The sequence below is a fragment of the Dunckerocampus dactyliophorus genome, chromosome 7 (genome assembly GCF_027744805.1).
Source record: "Dunckerocampus dactyliophorus isolate RoL2022-P2 chromosome 7, RoL_Ddac_1.1, whole genome shotgun sequence".
NCBI lineage: Eukaryota > Metazoa > Chordata > Actinopteri > Syngnathiformes > Syngnathidae > Dunckerocampus > Dunckerocampus dactyliophorus.
In genome coordinates, this window is record NC_072825.1 from 16,179,870 (window position 1) to 16,207,617 (window position 27,748).

General features: G+C 39.3%; 1 protein-coding gene across 1 annotated transcript in view; it reads left to right on the plus strand.

Annotated features, from left to right (window-relative positions):
- LOC129184967 (eukaryotic translation initiation factor 3 subunit H) overlaps positions 1 to 27,748 on the plus strand; it is a 64,047-nt gene that overhangs the window by 19,931 nt on the left and 16,368 nt on the right. The window contains exons 3-4 of the mRNA XM_054781551.1: positions 20,546 to 20,713; positions 23,038 to 23,137. Coding sequence (XP_054637526.1) covers positions 20,546 to 20,713; positions 23,038 to 23,137 — 268 coding nt within the window. The remainder of the gene's footprint in view (positions 1 to 20,545; positions 20,714 to 23,037; positions 23,138 to 27,748) is intronic.

Consider the following 27,748-nt stretch of genomic DNA (forward strand, 5'->3'; position numbering starts at 1 on the left):
ATATATGGAATAGATGTGTAGGATTTCATGCAAAAACACCTTGGGGCTGTGGTATGCATTTGATGTACAAAAGTGGCATGGTTAATACAGTATGTTTTGATCCTCATAATCTTCTGTACTGTATTACCTTACCATGTTTGTAGGCATATAATATACACTGTGTACCATGTATGTCATTTTCATATTCCTCTTAACATTGGGCAGCAAAGTAAAATATTTCCACATACTGTAGCTGAAAATGCAGCTCGTCCAACATTGCATTTGATTTTTTTAACAATGAAATTGGCATCATTTGTAATTTAATGAATAATTTGTCTGCACTTGGTTAATTTGAAACACTAAGGGCCCTTTGACTCATGACACCGTGCAACATCGTCGAAATAAAATAAACAAAAAAAAACCCAGCAAAAATGTTACAATACAGCAAAAATACATTGTGTAATGATAAAAAGCTGAAATAATGATACTAAGCATTAAAGAAACCTTTGTCTTTAAATGTATGTAAAAATTTGTTTAGTCTTATAAAATTCTAAGTGGCCCTTGGCGGAAAACAGGACAGCCCTGGCATAAACGTACAAAGTGGATAAAAGTAAGACAGTGAGCTGGAAATGTTTAGCTACAAGCTGGAACTATTAATGATGCACTTCAGCCAATAAGGAACTTGCATATTGCATTTGCAGTTGTTTCTCGCCAGTTCACGCTTCGAATTTTTGCGGCTGCACTGACGGTTTTCCAAAAATATATTAACCGGTGTCCTAAGTCAAAAACTTAGCTCTCCCAAATGGAATAGAAGAACTTGTTTTCTCTGTCATGTCGGACAGGCCATGACTAACTCCGTGCAGTGTTAAGGTAATATAATCAAAGGTAATGTCTCTTAAATGTAACATTAGTGACACCCAGTGACCAGAATACTACATATGACTTGTCTTTCAATAGGCTGTTGTCAACCAAGAAACAGCGATCATTAATTCATTAATTAATTTTTGAAAAACGTGATAAAGTGAGGGAGTAATGTTTGTACCGCGAAGTGGCAAGGGGCGACTGTATATCATATTTACTTCTTTATTATTTATTCAGTCTCCTAGTAGTTTTGTTTGTATTTTGTACCCGTACTTTACCGAAAGTGGACCGAACCTTGAAAGCTTAATACTGGTCTGAACAGGTACTGAACTGTGAGGATGCTTTACAGTCACACCTCTACTGTCTAGTGAGTCTTTGCTCAAGTTCACTCATCTTCAAGTGAGTGGGGGAGGGTGTTGGCAATCCCCCTTTTTAATTGGTTGTTTAGCTACATATAAAATAATATAATCTCATCCACCAGCATCATTCTTTGTCGTAAGATTAAGAGAGCCTATTTTGTAGGGTTCTTGTGTTACTAAAAAAAATCAATGGGAAGACGGAGACAGGCAATGGCCCTACTACTTCATCTGTTCAAAATGCTAATTTTTCACCTGAATTGTTGCTTGATGAAGCAGCCTCCTGTTCAAGATGCAGTAGTGTATCACTAACCTTAGGCTAAATAGATAATCTAATTAGCTGCTAAGCAATAGGACACTGTCCTTTATGCAAATGTTAACTATCCCTCTGGACCGGTTAGATGCTGATGTGGTCATTGCTCGTCAAAGTTAATTTCTGATCTTCTTCATGCCATGACGGAAGTGGCAATCCTTTGTGAATTCTGCGTTGTGAAATGTGCACTGCTGCCACATGCCTGTGGACGCCAGTGATCCAACAGAGACACTCTTAAGACACCCTCAACTGTTTTTATTTATTTTATTTTAGTTTTACAAATGGTTTCAAATATAGCTCTATTTAAATTTAATGTAACTGACAGTGATCATATGGTCATTTGTTTGACATTATCTCTTGTTTCTTCATGGTTTGTGCTTGTATAATACATTGCATTGTAAAGTGATTTAGTTATGACTGCTCACCAGCCTTTTTCCCCTCTCTTTAACTCACTGCAGGTGAGAGCTGCCTTTGCCTTTCTCTCCTTATTTCCAGCAACTCACTGACGCTGCGTCTTTTCCTTTGCACTTTTCTTTATTGCTTCTTTAAGGTCTCTCCATCTTCCCTCTCTGCCATGGCAGTCCGACTACCCCCTCTACTTAAAAATCCCCCCCGTCCCCATCACAACCTCAATAGGATTCATTTAGAAACATACTGGTGGTAAGAGAAATTGTCTGCCTTCAACTCGTGTCTCACTGGGCTTCCTTGAACATTGTGTATTACGATTTGGTTGTGCTGATCTTGATGGTTAGCTTGAAGTACATAATGTGGGACTGCCCAAAACACAGGACAGATGGTTTCAGTATCTCATGAGATAAGGTATGACAGTCTCTTAATGGGAAAATAGCATTTGTAACAGCATTTTACAGATTCATGTTTGAACAAGTATTAAAATAAAATAAAGATTCTTAATATCTGGATTGCATGTTTTGTGGCACATATTGTGAAAAGGGTTATTGAATGTAAGAGCTACTGTATATACTGTGCATTGTCACATTTTCCTTGCCTTCAACGTCTGAACACTGTAACACTAAACAGTGTTTAGAAAATCATAGGTAATATATGACCATAGATACTTTTCACATGTTCTATTTAGGACTGTCAAAAATAGTTAATGGCGGTACCTAAATTATTTAATTAATTATGTGAATTTTTTATGATGGCAGACGGAGGCACGCTGTAGCGTTCACACAGAGTCTGACACACTGTCCGTCCTCAGAGCAACACTTCATTTGTGTGAGGTGCATTCACGGACACTCCAAACTCCGAACATCACAACATCTTCATTATGCGTGTATGTGTAGTCCTAAATAAACAGAAAGACAAAGAAAAACAATAAGCTATTCTTATCATGAACACTCAAAGGAACTTACCCTTGATGGGAAACATGATCATTAAACCTGTTGGTTCATAGAACTAACAAATGATGAACACCTCCATAATTGTCTCTTCTCTTAGTGTCAAAGCAGACTAGCAGCTAGAACTGTGTTCTCCGTCCTGGCCAGGTGCTGTTCACGTAATGATGCGTTCAAGAGGACTGCGTAACTCTTAATGTGGAAGTACTATTTGCTGCATTTAAGTATGCTCAGAAATACACTCAAAACATGTGAATTCAACTTAAATTACGTGGTGTTTTTGCAACCCCTCCTTGCTCTTAATAACATGGTTAAAAGTGTGATTCAAATGTTCTGCTACTATCAAAGAACTAGTGTTTGGCAAATAGATTTAAATTTCCACTTCATTTGGAGCTGTTGATGCATACAATATGTATAGTTGTGTCCTGCCATTAATTTTGAGTTAATAAAATGCAGTAGAAATGAGCATATTTCAGACTTAGTTGCAAATGGTGATGAATCATGATTAATTCATTTGAAATAATAAACATTTTCATCATTTGGCAGCTAGTTATTTTATACCCAATAAATGCGTTTACTACCCAATCAAGGATTTTCTCATGTTATAAGCAGCATCACAGCCATCATAAGAATGCCTGTAATCTATTCAGGAGGGTTTCATTTTTACATTTGAACTCAAAAATTTTATAATTATTACCACCAGACAGTGAAATGATTACAAAAAAATGAAAATAAAACGGGTATTTCAAATAACAGTCTTGAATAATTCAATTTTAAACACAGTTTGGTCATCTGGTCAGAGTTTACAGAGTGAGTGTGCAAAAAAAGTAAACTGCTTTTAAAAAGCGGATGCTATGAAATCTTCAAAGTTAATGCATAAACAGAACGAAATAAGACCAGTTGAATCAGCAATTTTCTGGGGGTCCTGCTAGGTTAGCCCGCAATTTTAGAGTCTTAATTGTCATCTGCAGCAGACATCTTCACCGCAGGTTAATTGAAGTCAGAGGATTAAAATGCCTCTACCATGATCTCCCAACTCCTTGCTGTAAATACACTGTTCAGTATGCAGTACAGGGTTTGTGTGTGGTTTATAAAAAGTTGAGCCTCCCCGCTTCTGATAGGGTCTTTGCTTGGGGTTTGCCCTTCAATAGATCACTGTACCTGCCCCAAATGGGAAATTGATTTCCTCCATTTTTCCTTGTTCACTCCCAGCAAAGCCAATTAGAAATCACTTGGAGGCCCTGTATTCAAGATAGTACACTTTCACTCAGTATGTCTCCTTTTTTACTGTACTGCAGATCTAGGGTTGTCTCTTAGCACTGAACTGGAGCTGTATCAGATTTTGAATCCTTACCCTGCATTATAAATCATGGGTGTGGGTCCCCCAGGTGCAGTCACCATTTCCATCAGTTCCGCTGTTTTATTCATCTGCTCCTTTGTCTCATCACGATTCCGCCCTACATTAAATTTTGTGTCTGTGTGGGGGTGATAGGCAAGAAGGGAAGGTGACAAGGACGAGACAAAATGAAGAGGCCTGCGGATGGCTTCATAGTGTGGTATAGGAGATGTGTGGTGGAGTGATGAGGAGATGAGACGAGAAGAGAGAAAGTTATAGGGTGGAAATAAGGGCAACCAAGCAAAAGATTGCAAGTTAGTGCAGGCACAAGAAGAGGAGAAATGGAAAAAGATAGGCCTCCAAAGTAAACAGCTGTTAGAGAGGTACTAGTCTCAGAACAATTGGGTCAAAGATGGAGGAAGATGCGAGGAGTTGCTGTGGGAATGGCATTGAATGGGGGAGTGTAGAGAATGAAACCATTTCTGGATCTTAATGCTGAGCAATAAACAGTAATATCGTGCGGAGAACAGTAAACACAGTAGTTGACCAGACAGTAAAACATTAACTCTCCCTATGGTAACAAGAAATGTAGTAGATGTCATTTCTGTAAATTGTGTAACAGTAAATTGAACAGTTGCGTCAACTACTATTGAACAGTAGCAGCAATTTTGTAGTGATCTCAATTATTAGCAGATGAGTACATTAATCCATTTTGATTAATTTTTCTCTGAAACCGTACCATATTATGATCTGATAACCCTGTGATGAAATTATGTTTTCATTACGTGATCAGGTTGATTTGTAACGGCCAGATATATAACAGTCTGTAGATTTGGTTATTCTGGTCAGTCCTCCAATGATTTATTTGTGATCATATTTGCTTGCAGTTGATTTAAGCTCCTTTTGTTTTATCAAACAAGTTTATCTTAAGATCACCAATGAAAGTAGTTTCATTATAAGAGCATGTAATTGATCATAAAACATGCTGTTTGCATTAGGTAGCATAATAACTGACATTTATCTGCAAGGACTACTTTAAGCACAGTACATTCCAAATCAATATTTGATGACATAATTTCCTTACAATTAATTTGATCCTTTACATAAATTGGCACACCCCTCCCCTTCCCTTAGGCCTATCTCTTCTAAACATATTGTACCCCTCGACCTGTGATATGTTAGCTGGGGAGTTGTTGTGTAGCCATGATTCTGAGAGTCACAGCATGGCCAATTTTGACTCGTATAGAAGATGTCTCAGTAGACGGCCACATAGTAATCTCCGTGGTTTATTGCACGTGTCCTATAGAATACCAGCCTGATTCACAGTTCTCAAAAGTTTAAAACTGTGTTACTCCACATTCACAGCGTTTATTTGATATTGTATCTTGCCTCCAGATTCGGAGTTCCTTCCATTAGTAGTGTGACGGCCGAGAATCCGCACACGATGAGTTTATTGTCGTAGATGTCATCTTGTTTTATGTAGAATCAACACTTCCTTGTTGCCGCTTTGCCTTTTTGCTGTGCGTGATCTCTTTGCTTCAACCAGCATTTGGTATGATCACTTTGCCATTGATTCAGTAAAGTTATGATACAGGGCGTAGTGACTAGCCGAGAGGGTCGGGCCCGTAAAAAGCCAGGAGAAATTACGTCAGATGTGTTGACAGGTCAGCGTCGCTCCTATCTGGGAATTTGGCAAGGCATTCATGCAGGGCCATGTGATATTTAATGTTATCCTGATGGCAAGAAAGAGTTTACACCATTGGGTGTATGGGTTCCAATGTTGTCCCTCCAATGCGCGTTAGAATGAAACACTACCTAAACAGTGCCACATGTTTTTCAGGAAGATTGTATTTTCTTCCATCGCTCTCTTTCTCTGTTCCACATGAAGCTTTGTTTAGGTGATAGAATATGACTTTGAAGTGGAAGTGAAGTGTGAGCACATCAAAATGGTAATGCTTTTTATGCTTCAATCTGCCAGGCTCCACAATGTCACTGGATATGGGTCAAGAAATTTGGTGCCTCTGTAGTTTAAAGCTATTTAGCCTATTTTACAAAAAACACTCATCCCTTTTTTTATACGATCAACTTCCCGCATGAGCAGTGTATGAACATATATTTCTTATTTCATTGTTTTTGGAAAGGCAGAAACCCTCATCACAGGCTTGATTGTGTTATTAATTTTAGGCCCTTATGTTGATTTATTTGAACAGGTCTTTTTCCAGGATGGAATTGTAATATAACATATTTCTTCAATGATTTTTCAAAACAAGAAATAGTTTTAAAATTATTTACATAGTGTCAGAATTATACCAACAGGTGTACATACAACACCTAAAATATGTCACCTAAATATAAGTGATGCCAAAGGTTCCATAATGTCTTAATTTGACAAGACCAAGCCTTATTCATTGATCGTTTTTGTCTGCATCTGGTAGTGTCTCTGAGAAAAGATTTTGGGAGGACTGGGAAAGTCAAAGGAACTCAGTGGAGATCTAAGAATAATTGTAGATTTACACAAGTTGTCAGTCTTTTCAATCAGTTTCTAAACTAGCTGAAATCTCCGCTACTTTTCTTCACAAAAACTCCATGTGTGTATCATGCAGTTTGTTATGGTCTTGTTTTTAAGCTTGGTCTTTGTATGTGCCTGAATGTGTTGGGCAGTCTACTGCAGGTCTTGCTTAACTAAGATTAATTGCACCAAATCCACTGTGCCAGGTGGAACATGGACCAAGGTGGCTGCGTTCACACAAACACACAGTCACTAACAAATAGGCACACAGATCCCATTATATCCTTGCTGGCGAAAATTAGCCTTGTGCCTCTCTTGACACCTCCGGGTAGACTGCAACTCGATACCACCATTTACTTCCCGACAACTTGCACATTTATCACTGTTCTCTCCAACAGATGAATGTGTGGATGGGCCAAATAAGTTGACAAAAGAACAAGCTATGTGCTTTCTCATATTAGCATTACCTGACCTTCAACAGAAGAAAGTGTGTGTCCTGTTTTTAAAAGGATGTGCTTGACAGGCAATGTCCTTACTACAGGGATGGGTGTAGTGAATTCATTGTTCATGAATGTCCTTCGGTTAGTCAGAGGATCGATAATTACCTTACCTAAACTCCTCAAAAATTACCATACTACTAGTATTACTGTTAAAAGAAATCAACACGATCATGTGAAGTTTTTCAACCTGTTATTGGGAGTACATTCGTCCCTCGTTTATTGCAGTGATAAGTGAATTTCTGCGAAGAAGGTTCAATATGATTGAATTGAGTCTTTTTGTCGTTAGAGCATAGAAAACCTGTTTATGATCTTCTAAAATGGTTTTAACAATATTAGAGCCCCGAAGACATGAAATCGCTTTTATAATCGTGTGATCTAATATAGTAGACACGATGAGCAATAATAAGACATAATAACTCACGTAAACATTGAGAAAGTCCCTCGTTGTTATAGTACTTTGAATGTAATGTGGGTCGATCGCATGGCATTAAAAAAGATGGACACCAGCCTTTCATCCATCCTCACTATGACATTTGACACTTTATTGATATACAGGACAGCCAGTCTGACATGAATCTGCCATACACAGACGTACACACCGACACGACTGCTAGCTTTGTTTGCACCAAATTGCGCAAATCTTATGCGCAGGCTACGGGATCCCTGAAGTGACACAAGAGACGGCTGCTGCTTTAAACAGCAATCGACCGAGCTAACCAGTTAGCCTCCAATTTATTTCTTCTAAACCTCTGAATGGTTTTGAAACTGATTGGGGAACAAGGGCAAAGCAAGAAGCCAAAAACGTACCACTTCCACACGCAATGAGAGGAGAACAGCAACCAGCAACAGCAATCATGTCCACAGCATCCATGACTGCAAGTCATGTAAGGCAATGTCTAATCCTGTGTGACATTACTGACACGTGACGAGAATACTAACCATGACTTGTCCAATATTTTTAAACTAATATGCCATAGTCAACCATGAAACAGCGATCATTAATTAATACATTTTTGAAAAAACGCGATAGTGAGGGAGTGATGTTCGAGCCGTGATTTAATAAGGGACAACTGTATATGGTTCTTTTCACATATTGTATATGTGCAATTATCCTTCCAACTTCATTTCCTTGTAGTGTTTTTGCCTCTGAGAAGGATGTATTCGTGCTGGAAAAATAGTTGTGTGTAGGAGTATTTTAATGCTCACTTCAGAGAACGATTTGCTGGTACCATGCCTCTCTCCCAAAGTCAGCTAGCATAGGCAGCAGATTCCCTGTGATGAGCAATATAAAAAATACATTATATGGTATTTTGCTGTAAAGCCAGGCATTTATTTAGAAAAATACTCTAGTCAAATGTTATGCGCCATAAAAATGAGATGCCCTGTGTCTTTTTGTGACATAATGCAAGCCTGTCAACAGTGTTTGATTTCAGGGATGCCCTGTGGCATGTCAGTGTTACAGCTGGTGCTAAACAAGCTTGCAGCTTTTAATTGTTTAAATGTTTTTTTGTCAAGCGCTTGACTTTTAAAAGCATTCATTGTCTCTTTAAAGATATACTTCCTGTGTTTGATGACACATATGGTGAGCTTTTATTTGTTACGGGAAACGGCCGTGCCACTTTACTGTTTCACCAACTCTGCAGGTCACATTGGTTGAAGTTTGAGTCGGTTAGAAAAAATTGTCATCCTGTTTCCTCCCCTTGTAATAATTTAGGCGTAATATACAGAACATTAGTAAGTTAGTCAAAGCAGGTGTTATGTTATGTAGTAATGTTGGTATCTTCGTTTCAGGCCAGCAAGACCAGCTTCATGTCTAAAACAATCCAAAAAGTGGCTAATTTGCACTCTGAATGGTCATTTTGCCTCAAGTACTCTTGATTTGTGCTGATAAACTGCTAGTATTGGCATTTATATAGTATATAATTCAGTGTTTCCAGAATGTATGAATTAATTTTGACTTTTCCCCATGCCTATGCCATCTAGATTCTTTGTGTGTCCGTCCTTCAAAATAGCTGCCCTCGCGTTACAACATGGTTTGGCTGTCATATTTTTGTTGCGCGAGACTATAGTTTGTTAGTGAAGGGCTGTGGTAATTTCCATCTCTTTTTAATCTTAGCAGCTATTTTTTTTCATGGCCACCATTTAGTGATGCCTGGAAGCCACCATGTTCTCAATGTACTTACGGACAGCTGCTTAGTCAGCCGTTTGTTCAAAGCAACTGTATCCATTTCGTGTGTGTGTGTGCGTGCGTGCGTGCGTGCACACTTGGTGCACTCAAAAGGAGAGGGATTCCGCGTGAATTAAAAAGGTTTTTCTTGGTGGCACTTTGCAGCTCACTCAGGGGTGTGTGTGTTAGTTCAAGGCCTAATTGGCATATTGTTTTTTATGCCAGCGAGACAAAGGAAGGATGACATTATGAATGTGAATGAGATGACACCTGGAAACTTGTGTAAGGTTTTGTCTACAGTGGCTATTTTTTATGGAGGTTCAGACACGGCTAGCCTTTGATCGAATTTGAAAACACAGAGAAAGCAAATGAAAAACAGAATTTGCTCAAGCTTATGTCTTTGGTTGAATTAATTAATTGGAATTGGAATGAATTGGTGACCAGAGGTGTCCAAACTTTTTCCACCAAGGGCCACATGTTGAAATGTCAAAGGATGTGGGGAGCCACTGTACTTTTTTTTATATATTGTAAAAAGGTTAAACAAAACGCAGTGTATAATTAGACAATGTTTTGTATTATTTGTTAACAGTATCAATGTCCAAGGCTTTTCTCCTTACGAAGTGCCTTTAGCTCTATTTTCCCCATTTTTGCAGAATTTTTTTTTCTTAATTGTATTTCTACCATGTGCTGTGGGCCAATAAAAAATGAGCCGCAGGATGCCAATGGCCCCCAGATCGCTTGATTGGACACCCCTGGTCTAGATGAAAAATGAAGAAACCTTTTCTCCTAAAAACTGTAGCTGCTGCTACTACTGCGACTGCTACTATTACTCCCGCAACAACTACTGCATGGTAGGGAAGTGACACGCATGCGCACAAAACAATACGTCACACACGTTGCCGTGTGTTAAGAAAGTCAGCATGCTCGTTTAGTGGTCTTCTTGGCACGTTTCAAGGATTTTGTGCAACCAGGGTCGACATTTGCTGAAGTAAATTATTTCGCGAAGGAGATTAAGTAAGAAGTGGGCAGGAATTTTGGCAATGGCAGCTCGTGGGGAGCCGAGGAGCGTGTGGGCGAGGACTCTGAGCCAGGAGTGCTGGGACATGTGAGCCACGTCACTGACATATTTGTAAAATAATTTAGGATGACAAGAAGAAATTTTCTGTACACCTGTGAGTACCTTTCCCCAAGTCTCACACGGTAAAAAAAAAAAAAGCCTTTCGATGACGTATAGGTCGGAACATGCAATCTGATCGTTCAGACTGCGTAACATCGAAAACATTGTATTTATGTCTACATATGAACCAGGCCTGGGTAGCATTTGAAAAATCAGAATTGTACTGTTCACACTGACATGTGAAAAAACAGAAACATGTCACATATGAGCAAATTGACCTGACCTGATGTTCAATTGAGCTGTAGTGTGAACGTAGCATATGGTGCAAAGCTCAGCTCAGCTAATTAGCTCCAAGCCAAGTCCCTCTGTTCAGGCTAACGATGTTGCAGTACCTACCAGCCTTCCCCCGGCTTGAGCCATCGCCCAGTGTAAGGGGAGTAATAGCCCATTATATTTTTTGACTTTGATACGGGCCAGTTAAAATGGACGGCTGGATGCATTTGGTCCATGGGCAGTAGTTTGGACACCCCTATCCTAGGTCAGCAGCTTTGGAGAGGTGGGAGGCACAAGCAGACTCACATGTGACTGTGTTGCAATGTCTTCCGCAGTAACATTTGGCAAACTTTCATTATAGAAATCACTTGAAAGACTTCAAATAAATCCACAGTCAGAATTAAGATATTTAATTAATGTGGATGCTCCTCGCATGCGATAGCGAGCAGATGAGAAATTGTAAATCCGACCATGTAGAGACTGAAATGACATGCTATTTAGTCTTTAGTGTTTTAATAAAAGAATGTAGCTCTATTCTAGATGAGAAGTATCGTAGTGTCCCGACAGAGAAGCTCATGCTTTTTTGAAGTTTTATTGCCAACCTTAAGACACCAACCCCAGTGTTCAATGCTAACACAGTATTTGCGGTCTTGTACACACACAGCTCTCAACTCCAGCAACAACTGCCATACCCGCTCGTCCAGCAATCAGTCACACCAAGGTGCATTAACGGACACTGGGATTTCCGAACACCAAAACCAGAGTGTTATGGTATCCTTAAATTCCTTGTGTTCTGATCTGTTCATCTGTTGTTCATCCCGGTATAATGGTATAGGAAACACTGTATTACATGCTTATCTTAAGTGATCATGGCCTCATGGTGATAGATTTTATTAGCTTACTCCGTTGGACGTTGTTGCATGGAGGTCCTGCAGCCACAGATTATGGACACTGCAAATGCTTCAAGTGAATACTCAGCGTGGCAGGAAGTCATACACTGAAGCGGCTTTTCAACCCACCTGTCTGCCTCTCAGATTGGGAGCGGGAGTCTGCTATTTAACTGTCCTTGTCAGACAGGCTAGTCTGTTCTAAACTTCTTATCTGCACAGCTCACAGTTTGCAGCTGGGAATTTGCTGGACAGTGGAAGCATCCAGAAGCTGAAAAGTAAACGGCAATAACAAACAATTAGTACATTTCAGTCGGCAGAGTATCAAAGTTTGTTTATTGACACAATAGAAGAATGCAATGCAGGTTCCTCAAAACTGTGTGACTTAAATGTGTTGCTCGATTCAACTATTCATGCATATTTATTACATGGCTACCGGTTATCTGCTTTTTTGTTTTGTTTTGGAATTGATTGAACCACTAAATAAAGTCATTAATGGGAATTCTTTGTAGTACAGTACATCTTTAAAGATTGCATTCACGCAGGTTCACTTTTGAATGGTTAAAAAAGGGAGGTATGGTCTGGATCATCTCCATCCATTTTCCTCTTTAGGGTTGTGGGGGCATCACAGCTGACTTCGGGTGACAGGCGGGGTACACCCTGGACTGGTCGCCAGTCAATCGCAGGGCACATATAGACAACCATTCACATTCACACTCACATTCATACCTATGGACAATTTAGAGTCTCCAATTAACCTAACATGCATGTTTTTGGAATGTGGGAGGAAACCAGAGTACCCAGAGAAAACCTACAGGGAGAACATGCAAACAAGAATTGAACCCAGGTCTTCCCGATCTCCAGACTGTTACTGTGTTGGCCAACACGCTAACCACTAGACCACCGTGCAATCTGGATCATCTCGTACCATTTAAAATACCAAACCCAAAGGACCTAAACAGTACTGCTTGGTGGGAACGGGCCTTTTAGATGAGAGCAATTTCGTCATCATCAGCGTGCGCGCGTGCGTGCGTGCGTGCGTGTGGAGACTTTCCAGGCACGATCCCTTTAGTGTGACAAGGTGGTGATTTGAATGTGTTGTGACAAACAGTTACGTGGATCTTCACTTTTAGAGACAGAGGTGCAGGCACACACACATCTTGCCTTCACTGAAATGTTGTGGCCTGCAGCAGCATGCAAGGTCTGAAGCAGTTCACCTCTTGTGTCATTGACTATTAGAGTATGGACTATCTGTCTGGTTCATTGCACAGACACACAGCCATGCCCATTGCTGTGTCAAGCGTGTTTAACCGCACACACACACATACTCACGGGCTGTGTGTTTTTGGTTATTTCTTGTAACACTGCTGCCCAAGGGTGAGATTTTAGCTTCCAGCTGATGAATACCAAGACACGCACACACAAACTATTTTCAGTATCCTCAAATTTGCACCCCCCTTGTTTTGCACTTTTGCAGCATCATTTTTGGAGCCTCCGCACGCACGCACGCACGCACGCACGCACGCACGCACGCACGCACGCACGCACGCACGCACGCACGCACGCACGCACGCACGCACGCACGCACGCACGCACGCACGCACGCACGCACGCACGCACGCACACACACAATCAAGTAGCACTCGGCGATTGGAGTGTCTCATTCCTGGCCTGGCCTTAAGACCCACATTGATTGATATAAAAGACTCCACGGCAGAACAATGGGTGAAGAATACAAATGGAAGCACATGACCTTTGACGACATTGTCAGATGGCTCATTCTCAAGCTAATATTACCTCAAAAATGTACCGTCTTTTTTTTTGTAAATACAGTCATGGGGGCAAAAATGTTTCAAACAAATGTGTCTTGCTTTTCTTAAAGTGATTTAGACAATTCTGTATGATGTACAATGACGAGAGAATTCCCTCGATTTTGGGGTCATTTACATATTCAAATGCACTTGAACTTACAGGAATGTTTTTGGCCGAATGTGATGGGGTGTTTCCCACCGTCGAACACTTCATTTATCAGTGCGTTACTTTCAGTTTTCTATGACTTATCGTCATATTTTAGAATTCCCCTGGAATGGAAGCATACAGTCATGGACAAAATGATTAGACCACCCTCATTTCTTCAGTTGCTTATTCATTTTAATAGCTGATACTACTCAAGGTACATTTCTTTGGACAAATTAGGATGACAACAAAAATAGCTCATAAGAGTTACTGTACATTTGCCCAGCGATTGGCTGGCGACCAGTCCAGGGTGTACCCCGCCTCTCGCCCGAAGTCAGCTGGGATAGCTCCAGCGACCCTAATTAGGATAAGCGGCATAGAAAAAGGATGGATGGATGGATGGAAGAGCTACATTTGTTGGCAGTACAATGCTATAGCTATTCATGTAAGAACTTAAGTGATTTTGGTTATTATCAAGAAAACCATGGAAGTTGCTAGATATCAGCTGTGAAAAAGTGTTTGCCCCTTTCCCGATTTTTGTATTTCTTTTCATGTTTGTCTCACTGCATCAAACAAATTTCGGTATATTAGTCAACACCACCACAACTGAACACAAAATGCAGTTTTTAAACAAAACTTTTTATTCTTAAGGGAGGAAAAAAATCCTCCCTGGATTTAGAGATGGCTTTATAACCTTTTTTCAGACTGAAAGAGCTCAATTAATCTCAGTCATGTTTTTCTTCCTTAATAATACAAAGTTTCATTTAAAAGCGGCATTTCGTGTGCAGTTGTGTTGTCATGGACTAATACTTAAATGTGTTTGATCTGAAACATTTAAGTGTGACAAACATGCAAAAAAATAACAAACGAGGAAAGGGGCAAACACTTCTTCACACCACTTTATTTAGATGCATTTCATATTGTTGTCTGCATGTAAAAGTTTAATAGTAAAACTGTAAAAACATGTTTTGTGTTTACAATTTTTGGCTTTCTGGAATGGATCGTGATTTACGTCATTTCATATGGGAAAAATCAGTTTGGTTAGCGTTCGTTTCGGTTAGTGTCAGACCTTCTGGAACGGGTCAATGACTCTGACAAAGGTTCCACTGTATACAGTATGTGCTATGAAAGGTCTACATGAAACACATTTGGGTTTACAAGCTTCTTTTGGCTCTTGTAATAGCCATTAGTCTGTTCAGTTCATTCAGACCAAATCTGAATGTTGCTCATACATAAATAACCACAGGTAAGAATAACTATCTATATGAAGTGTCTGCAGCCAAAACGTCTGTTTGAAATGCATGTGTATGGAACTAACGGATTCTTTGTACTACCTGAACCGTGTCATTTTCTGCCAGAATTTTGTTGTGTCACTTAGTGTTGGAGCACACACGCACATATTTTCCACCTCTATCAGATGGTCACACATTTAGTTTTACCTTATCTTCACAGCAGGAGCTCCAATTCATGAATGACTCATAGTTTATTGTTGTAGTTCCATTGGGATGAGATGGTTGGCCTGCCACTGACCTCTTGTCTGTCTCTGCCATGGAAATCTCAGTTTTGCTATGATGTCAGGATTTTTGTGGGTTGTACTTTTTTTTTTCTTTTTAAATCACAGACAATTTAACAGTGGTAGGTTATGTTGATGTTGAAGTGCGTGTTTGTAAAGGAATTGTTTCTTTGTACTTTCTTGTTGTAATCACAAAAACAAGTCCGTTGTAAGTTGTGTAATGGTCTGCTTGGCGGTGTTTTTGAGATGTGTTCCATATGTGGTCCACAGGCTTTAGAATCCATTGGCTTCATAGGAAATTACTGCTTATATACTGCTTTGATTCAGTAATAACTAGGGCTGTCAGTCCATTCAAATATTTAATCGTGCTTAATCACATTTTGCCCACAATTAACTCCTAATGAATCACAATTAATCGCAGATAGAAATAAGGTTTTATCTATAATAAGTGTACCTTTGAACAATCATTTTCAACTCGAGACTGAATAATATGTTTGCTTTATGCAAATTTTGTTTGTTTTTTGTTTAACAGTCTGTGATCACTTTTATTATGTACACCTGTAAAATATGATATATTCCACTAGATCTCCAATGAATTCCATTTAGTAAAGCTTGTAATTGCTCAGTTTTTGTGGAGTGTGACAATATTACACTGCAGTGCAGCATTCATTTTGGAAACTGCAATAAAAATACATCACATAACTTTCAAAAGAATACAGTCAAGTTATTTTCCACTGCTGTAAACTTTGTCTGTGTGCACATTTCCATTACATGACTTATTTGCAAGCACGCAGTGAGTTTTTAAATTAGTGTGTATTTAAGTATTGTGAACATTAAGTGTAATATTCAGTTAGTTCATTGTTGTGTGCAATGTGTCACCACGAGGCATTTGTAGTGCAGCATTAAGGCAAACCGTCATCACACTCGTCTTCAGATAGTGCTTTTGCAGCTTGTTTTTATAGCACTTTTATTGTTATGAGCCATAACAATACACACTTCATATGTTAAACATGTAGAACCAAGACTTGCGGACTTGGATACGTGATCATTTACTGCTGTGCAATACATGTGAGTGTGGTTTGTTAGCAAGCCAGAGGGGGGTATGGAAATGATCATATATTTTTTAATTTTTAAGCAAAAAAACAGCATTTTGGATGACTGCCAAGGTCATGTCTAATTCATGTATGGCAAAAGGACTCATTAGTCACTAGCGGTAGTGATGTAGAGGTTGCAGGTTTAGCTGAGGATCAATGTATGAAATCATGCACTCACTCTTGCAGTTTGTCTACACAATACAAATCAGCAGCTCTCATTTTCCGACCTTTGCCCGGAGAAACGTTTGATTTTGACAGATCCTCTAATATTGAACATGCATAAATCCTGTATTTTACATGTTTGATGAACATTAGGCCTATATTGACAATAAACATTGTGACAAAGCTGTAATAATTATATGTGAGTCCATATGCACACATTTTTCAGTTTGTCAATGCTGCCTGCTTCAGGGAAACTATTAATCACATCTGATATAAACAACTCCAAAATGTCAGCGTGACCTTCTGAGTGTGTGTCACTAATTCTTGTTGGCTGGAGTTTTTACTGTGTTGGATGTCCATCCAGTTCTTTTACTCCCATATACAAATTTGCCAATAAATCTTGGAACTTGCTTGGATGTAAACACTAAATCAGTATATTCAGGTAGTTGTGTGTTCATATATTGCGGGAATGTAATATTGCTGCACTGATACCGTACCACTGAAATAATCCTAGACTTATACCGTTCACACAGCCTTGCATGGTTGGCACTCAGCAGAAAGGCAGAATCTATTTCTTACCCTGATCAATGTGGAACAGTGTAAATCATATTCTTTAGACTTCATCGCAAAATAACCCTTTGAGTTCACACTAATATTGTGTCATGCACATCCTCTACTTTTGATTCTTATTCTATTTTATTTCACAAAACATTTACAATTGAACTATTATGGTCATTTCAGCAGTTTTTTCTCCTCACATTTCTTTCTGGGAGATGATGACTCACTAGTATAATCAGGTTTCTCTTTTCAATGTGTTTTTAAAATAAAAACAGACATACCTGAATATTTGAGCTGGCTTGTTGGTGGCTTTGCCTGTTGTCATCCCTTGAGCCTCAAGCTTTAATGTTTCAAGACCGATCACTGTCTGTGTTGGGTCAGGTCTGTACTTCTGAGGCACTTAGAGATAAGCACACATACTGATTGGCTTAGAGGGTCAGAGGTGGATGCAGTTAGTGGAATACTTTTTCCATTGTACTAATTTCAATCCCTGAAGGTAAATGAAATGTTGACTTTCTTATATTGCATGCCTTACACTATACAGCTATCCAGACTGAGCACATCCAGGCTTGTTGCACATGCCGGCTAAATGACTCATTTTGATGTTGCTAAATACCAATGTGAAAGGTAAGAAGGCTCATACTTGATTCTCACACAGTGCTGGCAACCCACATTTAGGGTTGGTTTTAATTCATATTATGCGGTACTGGTCCCATTATGAAATATAATTCCCAAAAACTGTCATAGTTTATCACAGCAAAACCAGCAGCAATACAGAAAGCAGACAATGTGCAAAAACATTCACAAGCAGGCCTGTCAGGGTTAACAAAAATTGCTGGACGAAAATTGTCTTACAAATTAATGTCGATAATTGATATTATTGACAACATTTTTTGAGACAGTTTTTTTCATCATTTAAATGGCATAATAATGCGAGCACATTGTATCAAAAGCAATAAACTTTAATTTCTCAAGAGTATGTAATATTATAATTGGAATGTCAAGAGCTTTTAAATAACATAATTTAAACTACATAATAAATTAAACAAACAACAACGGCCAAAAAATCCCAATTAAAATAGACTCTCTTTTAGCAAAAATAGCACTTAAATAAAAGTCACAGTCACAACCAAAAACAATAAAAAATACACCCTGTCTCTATTCGGAAAAAACTCTGTCTTCCTCCAATAAAAAGCACACACAACAATACAAGCAGTAAATAAAATGGAGTATCAATTCTCTGTAAACACAATTGCACTTGAATAAATAATGAACATTGGGTATTATTCCTTAACAGGAAGGTTTAACATATGGCGAGCAACGCTGAGTGTGAATTTTTTTTTTAATATTTCCTTTGCTGACCAAAGGCCTCAGTAAGCATTGACTGTCATGACGGAGGCTCCGCTGCACCTCCAGCGGTATTTTTTTTATCCGCATCTGGGAAAATTGGACAGGATGATTGTGTTTGAGGTGTGCATACAAGTTGGTCGTATTGCCTTTCTTCCTTGTCACCCTTGTCTCGGTATGGTCGATCACCGTTCTCTTTTGTGCGGTCCATGTATTTTGTTACGTGCTGTATCTCTCTCTGATGCAGCAACTCTAATATAAGCAAACTGTGTTACGCTAAAATGGCGGCTGTGTCCCAAAATGCACTGCACGATCATGTGCAATTATCGCAAAGTTTCATCTTGGGCGCGTGATCCAAGATGGCTGCGTAAACAAACCATATTGTGGACACTAAACAATTGGGAGAATGCAAGGCAGGGCACAATTTTTAAAATGTTAACGAGGCTTTGCATGATAATTGATAAATCGATTAATGGAACGATTAAAAAAAAGCAACGTCGATAATTTTGCCGTCCTTGCTAAATTCACATGTGCATGTATGCATCTTTGTTTTTATTGTCTTTTTACCACGCAGGCTGGATGACAAGAGGGTTCACTCTGCATGTGTCTTTGCGCATTAGTTCTATGGTGGAATGAACTGAGAGAGTGAACCCTCCTGTGAGCCATTAAGCCTCTTTGTCCCAGTACGTGGAGGTGAGGCTACTAGTGAGTGAATACACAGAGTGCTAGCAGAAAGTTAGCAAGCAAAAAACAATATGAATGAAGGCACAAAAGCAATGGTTTGTAAGCCAAATGTCACAGCCCATGTGTGGAGGTGCAGCAGAGCCTTCGTGCCAACAGTTAACGCTTACTGAGGCGTTTGGTTGGCAAAGTAAATATCAATGAAACGGCGCAAAATCTTGCACGCTCACAGACAGTGTCGCTCGCTACATTGCAAAAGACATGCAACTTTTCAATACGGCGGAAAAACATTTTAGGAAATGTTGGACAGACAGTAAGAATTACTGGGAGAGCGTACATGTACATGTCACAAACAGCAATTCCTGAGCTCTATAACCAAGTGAAAGAAGACGTGTTGAACCAGCATATACTATATATGTGGTCCAGCTCAAATATGACCGTCTACATTAACAATACACTACATAACTGCGCGTGTGTGTGGTTTTATTGTGTTTTTTTTCTTAACAGAGACAGGGTCTATTTTTTTTCAATTGTTTTTGGTTATGATTTTTTATTTTTAAGTGCAATGTTTGCACTAAAAAAAAGTCTGGCTGCTGCTGGATAGACTTGCTGAGGCAGAGTCTGAAATCAATTGCTTGTATCGGAGTGCCAATATCGGAGATTTTAGATGCAGGGCAATATAATCTGTTTATTTGATGATATCGGCTAGATATCAATATTGGATCAGGACACCCCTACTGAGAAATGAACCAGACACTAGTAAGTCTTTCTGCATACTTGGTGTGGTCCAAAATGTAGTTGCACCCACAAAAGATCAAATTCAGGCTGTTGCCATTGTCCCCCTAATACAGTGTATTGGCACGATATATGGTTTGTACACTTTCTTTCTTTTGTCCTTCAATCCTCCCTCTTTTGGCCTGTTTTTTCCTCCAATACATTTCCTCCTCCTCCATTCTATCTCCTCAGTTTATTCTTGTTAACTGCCACAGCAGGAGAAGGATGCGCTCTCCAGGCTGGGGTGTAGGGGGCCACAGCTGCCCAATAATGCCCTGATTTATCAACCTTCTTCCACTAGCCTGTATGGACGTGCTGTTTTCCTCAGTTGCTGTGGCTGTTACTTACTGTTGGCACAGCAAAGGTTGTTTGTATTTCTGGTCACCGTATGTCTGATGCAATCAAATGATACTCCACTTATCTAGCCCTCTCCCTTCTAGTTGAAACCTGTCTATGTATCAGTCCATCTAGGAAATGTTGATCAGCGTGAGGAATGAAGTAGAATGAGTGTCAGCGGTGGAGATTTCTACAACAAACATCAAATGACCACCAATCAATTGATAAGTGGGGGTGGGACCTTTACTATTCTTATTTTTAGTTTATTTGTCCTGCACATCTTTCGGGAAAAAATGTTTGTCCCATTGTTTCCTTTCTCTTAGTTTCCGTTCTCATTTATTCACCATGTCTAAATCCAGATGGAGAATGGACATGACAACCCAAGAATAGAAGAACGCCCACACTTGTGTAAAGATCAATTTAATTCCAAATAAAAAAAAATGTTGCTCTGTCCCATGTTTCTGATTCCAGTCCAGTACCAGATGGAGATGATGCGTTCTCTGCGTCATGTTAACATCGACCATCTGCATGTGGGATGGTACCAGTCCACCTACTATGGTTCCTTTGTCAGCAGAGCGCTCCTCGACTCCCAGTTCAGCTACCAGCATGCCATTGAAGAGTCCGTTGTGCTCATCTATGGTAAGTAGAACAAGGGGTTGACAGTTGAGGCTTTACTTTATCACGGTTTTTCCCAAATATATCCATTAAAAAAATTATGTTGACGTTCCTTGCCGCTTTGCGGTTGACTATGGCCTATTTTTAGTAAAAAAAAAAAAAAAAAAAAAAAAAAGCATGTTTAAATAACGTTTTGGGCCTAAATTATGCATTTACATGCATAAAAATAAGCTAAGTGTACTAAAATACAAATATAAGGTATTCCGTAGACTAATGCGGGTAACCACAGGTTAGTGGTTGTGTTTAAGAAGTGCGTGTGTCCTGCACGTAAATATTATTACTTTAGAAGTCTGCAGTAACCGTATCAAATGATGAAACAATGATGTACACAATGAAACTAACCGTAGGCTGCAGTGTGTGTGTGTGTGTGTCTGAGTCCATATTATTTGTTATCTTTGTCTTATATGTGTTATTTTCTTTTATGTCGACTGTTTTGGGCAATTGGAGTGTAAAAGGTGTGACTACAGGAGTGCCATTGCATGTCTAGACAGCCAAGTGATGTACCATATTTAGAAGGCCGCAGACAGAGGTATTCTATTCCCTAACTACGAATATATTCAATTTATAAGTAAGGAATTTTACTTTGCGGAAATTCACTTATCACGGTCAGGTCTGAAACAGTTGTATCAATATTGTGGGTGGGTCAAAATCATCAGATTATTATTTTTGATCTTGACTAATATTCTTAATGGCTATTCTACACACAATTTTTGCCATGATTAACAAGGAATATATTTTTGACATTGATATTAAAATGATAATTAATAGTTTAACAGTATCGACGTAGAACGTTTTTAACGGCCATTAACAGGTGGCCCACCAACGACACTGATGCCCATAAATGACAGCATGAACACTGGCAGGGCAGCATTAGCGCCATCAGCATCAGGCACAAGGTTATTTATAATGCAGTAGAGACTTCATTTACGTTACACATCATCCCAGACAATGTAGTCGATGCATTCAGTCTTAAAAATAACTGTATGCAGACATCACTTTTCTCTCACATTTTGTACAGTTTCATTGCGCAACAAATTTAGGCAAGCACCCGTCATAAGGGGGGCATCATTTTTGAAAGCCGTAAAACATGTTTTCTTGTTTTTATGATAGGTGGTCTATTTAATTTGTTAAGCACCATTATAAAGTTTGGCTTCTTCCATTTTATGGGAAAGCATGTGAAAAGTTCAGTCTGGGTAGCAAATGCGCTTTCTACAAAATTTTCTTCTGCAGCGTGATGGCTACTAGACTTGTTTTTCAAAATGAATCTATTCTGAATTCCAACAATTTAGTCCCTGTATGTTTGGGAAAAAACTACAGTGGCCTCTTTTCTTCCGCTCCAAAATGTCTTCAGCGCTGTCATGTTTGAGAGTTGACAGAAATGTTAATATAATGTGACACATGAACCCCTCTGATCTTCTCCTGCCAGCCGTTTAGCAAGCCACGCAATCAGCTCTTTTTTATGTAATCGAGGGTTCCTGTTAATGTCAATCAATAACAGAACTTGGTGGATCAGAGCACCTCAAAGAAATTGATCTGATCTCTGTTTAAAGTCAAAGAAAAGAAAATGGCAACAATGATGGTTCGCAACAGTCAAGCCATTGAAACAAGTGCGGCCAATGCTGAGCACAGCGCGATCTTCCACGGTGCACCTCACTAGTTCTCAAGCGTAAACCATATTTGCAGACCGACATTAAGCTTTGAATTCATGGGAGCGCATGCGTAACCATGTGCGTGTCCACTTGTAGCATGATTTAGTGCTCCCATTCATTATACCATGACTCTTAGTTTCTGTTTACACAAGACGTTTTTAAAGTGTGGCGAAAGTTTTTGTGCCCGTGTCATCACTGAGAAATGCATCTTTCCTAAACAAACGTGTGCATACACCACATTCATTTATGAATGGGGGAAAGCAGGGCTGTTGTATCATGTGTGCCGTTCAAGATAATGAGGTTCTTAATGCCTCTCCAGCAAAGTTTACATTTACCAGACTAGCAGAGACCCATAACTTCCACCACTCAAACTCTCAAACTAAGTGTACATTAAAAAGCCTATTAAAAAAATATAAAAATATGCTTTTGAATAAAATCAGGAAGACAAGCGGTGGGACGTTTTGCAGCTCGGTGTGAATGGTGATAATTTACTCTGCGCATTTAAATGCTGTCGTCTGTACGAGAAACCTTTCAAAAACACAAAGAATCAAAGTTGTTCGTGTGTACGCATGCTGTAGAATTGTTACTATCAGTGTGAATACTTCTTTTTTATGAGCGACACTCTTGCGCTACTTCCAGACCCCATTAAGACAGCCCAAGGCTCCCTGTCCCTCAAGGCCTACAGGCTCACTCCTAAACTCATGGAGATCTGCAAAGAGAAAGATTTCACACCTGAAGGGTAAGTAGCTCCTTAAGACTGTGTGCATCTAACATTTTTTTCAGTGAAATATTTTAACGCTACTCGCAGGGATACAAAGTTAAACATCTTTTTTGTTTCAATGTGCTGTGCTAAATGGAAATTAAAGTTAATTAAAGTCCACCCACAGGGGAGTCATTCTGCAGCAGCTGGAGATGGATGCAGCTGCTGGTGACTTATCAGTTCGCCCTTGCCCATCAAACAAATGTACTGTTTACGCCTTTTTTGACCCCAAGGCTTAGCATAATTGCTTTTAAATTGCAGTTGAAAAGAAATGTAATGAGGGGACTATTTCCTTGCAGTTCATGTGAGTCCAAGTACACAAGCTCTGGCATACATTAACACACACACACACACGTGAGGACACATGTACAGAAAAGTGCAACCCGATTGGGGAAAAATCCTAGAGGTATTTTGTGTTTTCACCAAGAACAAGGTAATAGTTTATTTAAAAAAAAAGTAATAATTCTATTGCATTATTTAATGTAGCATTCTTTGTTTGTGTCTTTGTTGTCACTGACACAGTTTGTCCCATCATCCAAATCTGGTTTTCTTTTTGGTGTGCCGTAATCTTTCATTTATTGCAGTTTAATGGTTCCAGATCCCACCGAGGTAAGTGAATTTTCACGAAGTAGGATTCCTTATTTATAATTGAAATATTTTTGTAGTTAGAGCATAGAAAACCTGTTTATGACTTTCTTTATAAGGGTTTTAAACATTATTAGAACCCTCTAAACATGAACCACCTTTATACTTGTAATACCCTATATAGCAGACAAAATAAGAGTAAATAAGCCATTTAAAACATAAATAAGACCTCTGCTTGTGTGTGTTCCTATAAATGTGTTCCCTATGTACCCTGAAAGAGAGGCGGGCAGGGAATGATGTCGGAGGTTCAGAGTTGAGTTTCAGCTTTGCGTGGGTAATGGCTGCAAAAGTAGCCCTTGTTTTTATTAGGCATTATTCTGTCTGTTGTGAAATAATTAAAACCAGCAATAAAAGCCTGTTGTTCCAGCGATCAGGTGTGGTGATTGTGTGTCTCACTTAATATTCCAATGACACTACCGACATCTAGTCACCAGTGTAGACCATTTCATCAATGTCTTTGAATGCGTATTTTGAATGCCTTATAGTTGTAGTTTAGTTAATTGAGCCATTTTATGCTTGAAAATGCTTAATTTATAGGGGTGTCACGAGAAACTCGGTTCAAAATAAGAGAAGATATACAAGATTGGGTCTACAAGAAGAGATTTTAACATTACTTTGAAAAAAAAATACAATGAAAAAAGATATGACAGTACAGTCAAACTTGTCTATAGCGGCCACTAGAGGTAGTCTGACAAAGTGGCCGCTATAGACAGGTGGCCTGTATAGACAGGTTGGCGTCCAGTTTGAATGTTGACCAGTAGAGGAAAAAAAAGAAAAAAAGGGGGGAAAAATAATAATAATAATAATGTTGACCAGTAGAGGGCACTGCAGACTGCGGATAAAAGTTGTACAACACTACTAGGCTTGTTATTATCATGGTTCATGGTTTTAATCCTGAACATGCATGAGTCAAACAGTAGCACATCACATAGTACAATTCACAATTTTGCATGTCCAAAAAGGAGTAGGAAGAAGCAAAGCTTATTTAATCCTACCCCTCATCAGTTTCACATCAGTTGCAATACATTTATTCACCTCTTGTTCTTCCAAGTGTACTTTGTAGGTCTACATGACAATGTAGTGCAATCATAGCCAAGGTTTTTACTTACTAAAAGGAAGCTAGAGGCTTAATAATAACTGATAGAATATATCCACGACCCACAGAACAAAGCTGTGCTAGTAATGTCTTACGCTTGTTTTTTATATTTTACTTTTTATACGGCAGTGTCATTACAGCTTTAGTTCATCTGGAAGTGACGGGATGTGACGGTGGGCGTCCCGAGCAGGAGAGCTAGGCTCAGTGCTAGCTGTGAGTTTCGAGAGAGTTGGGAAGTGTGTTTATGTTGGCGTGGATGTAAAGTCCTGCAGTGTTCTCCGCTGTTAATAAAGCCATTAAAGTGCATCGGCGACGTGAGTCTCTCCTTCCCCACAACAAGCGGCATTACAGTATTGACCAGTGCACACCAGGAAATAAACGGTGTCATTTCTTACAGGCATTGGCTGGACAGCTATGTAGTGGGGCTTGTTTAACCTTTGCCTTGTGGGCAAGCAGGAAGGAGAGACGATGCTGCGAGATGTGTGTGTTCTGAGCTGCTGTCTGGTGGCCGCGTTCAATAAATAAAGTTGGCAGAAGCAACAGGAGAAGTTTCCTTCTTTGCTTCGGAGCTGAATAACACTGACAAGTTAACGGACTAGTAGCGAACGGAAAAGAAGACGGCTTTGTTTGTGTCGAATACAGAAGATGAGGACTTTGATGGATTTGTGGATGAGGATTGATGAAAAATAACGTGAGTACATTCTAAAATACTTCAATGAAGTACAACCGAACTCAGTTTTGCTCCCGCTGCCGCATGCATGCTAGCGTATGTTTTTTTTTTTATTGTAGCGTCGCTGGGAGCACGTCCTGTTCCCAGCCTAATTAGCGGTAATGATTTGGTGCAAATGCTCTTAAAGTTACATGTTTGACCAGTAAATAGCAAGCTCAAAAGAAGACGGCTTTTTTATGTGGAAAAACTGACAGCTTGTGTGGATCTTGTGAATGATTGTGACTGAGCTAGGACCCAGTAATTAAAGTCTACACATGACGGCTGGTAATTTGGCCACTATATGCAGTCAGATATTGACCAAGGGAGACAAAATGGGTGGCCGCTGGCCGCGTTGGACAGGTGACTGCTATACACAGGGTCTATAACATGTAAATTTGCTGCGGGGGATTTTCCAGTGGCTGATATAGGCAGGTGGCCGTTCTATACAGGTGGCCGCTAAGACAGGTTTGACTGTATTTTGCCATTAACTAATTTAATTTGTAGCACATTACGTGTACCATTCATTGCTCCTCACGAGACTACACTCTTCTGCACCCTGTGTGTGTCCTGCCGGCCCCGCCTCCGCCAACCGAGACAAAGAGACCGTATGACTAACATAAAGACTCACTTGGTTCATGCCGTTCTGCTGTGAAACAAATGCGCCAAGTCCTGGAATCAATGTGCAGAGAGAACTCTCTTCCTGCCTGTTTGGAGGCGAGAGATAAAAAAACAGACACGCATGCAAATGACAATATACGGAGGCTGGCAAAATTATCTAGTTCATTTTCATTTATTGTGTGATTAATTAATTAATTGTCCCAAGCCCTTATTTTCCTGAATGAGAAATTTTAATCTCGGGAGAGCTTGTCACATGAGATCTTGTGACACCCCTATTAAGTAAAAATTTGCTTAAATATGTATAACCACGAAAGAGCATGATTTATTAATTAATATATTTTTGAAAAACTGTAAAAGTGAAATTGCGAAATTCGAAGCTCGAATAGGCAAGGGACGACTGTATATGATTTATATTCGGTGTTTTCAATAAGAACAACGTCACCACATTGTACCAATACAATTTCAAAATGTAAACATTGATATGAATAATATATTTCTGTTCCCGTGTAATTTTCCGACATCATCATCCAATATCTTGCTGTTTTAATTTGATATCTGATAGCACTGAAGGGACATATGAGTGCCAAATAGACCCATCCCTTTCATTTGACCTCCAAGTCCGCTGGGCTATTAAGGCAGTGGTCAATAGTATCCACTTGAGCTCACAATCTGAAACATCAAATTAGTCAGCCTTTAAAATCAACCTTTGGCTTTGTCCAGCAGGGATCAACTTGGAAAGATCACAACATTAAGTGCACTAGAGCAATTTGTCCTGCCTAGAATTTGTTGTCCTTTATTCATATGCCTATTTATATTGCTCTATTGCCATCTGAAAAGGTCATAATATGCAGGATATATGTTGAGACCCAGCGATGGATAATTTTGCCAATACATGTAAGCGTGTAGTTATCCATAATGTTTCCTGTCCTCCCCATTCAGACCCACTTGTCCACGTCCTCTGCCTGAGTCTCTGTCTGAAGTTATACTTGACTAATACACCATTTTTCGGTGACGTACAGATTGAGCTTTGATTTCTGAGAAACGAGGGGTTGTAGTACAAAATAGCAATCAAAATTGCGGTCGAATCCAACAGCAATGCTTGAGCAAAGCAACATTGACATTATATATATTAAGTTTTAAAAATGCATTAGGTGTAACATGATAAATTACATTTCACTTTTATGTAGCTTGGATGTAATTTACTGAGGATGATAAGTCGAATGGTAACAGTACAGTTTTCCATTTGCAATTATTTGAACAAACATTATATACAAAGTAGTGAAAAAATAGAACTACGTTGAAAACATACCCAAGAGCATATTTTCTCTGAAAGCAGAGTGGTGGTTATTACACTCTTTCACTTGCCAATATGTTCAAGAAGAGGTGGGTCAGTCTTTCAGAGCGTGGCTGTAAAGGGCTCTTGTACCACACACACACTCCTGATCAAAATTTTAAGACCAGTTGAATTTACATTTTGCACAGTTGAATCTTAAGGAGGTTCTCAGTAGAGCTTCAAAATGCA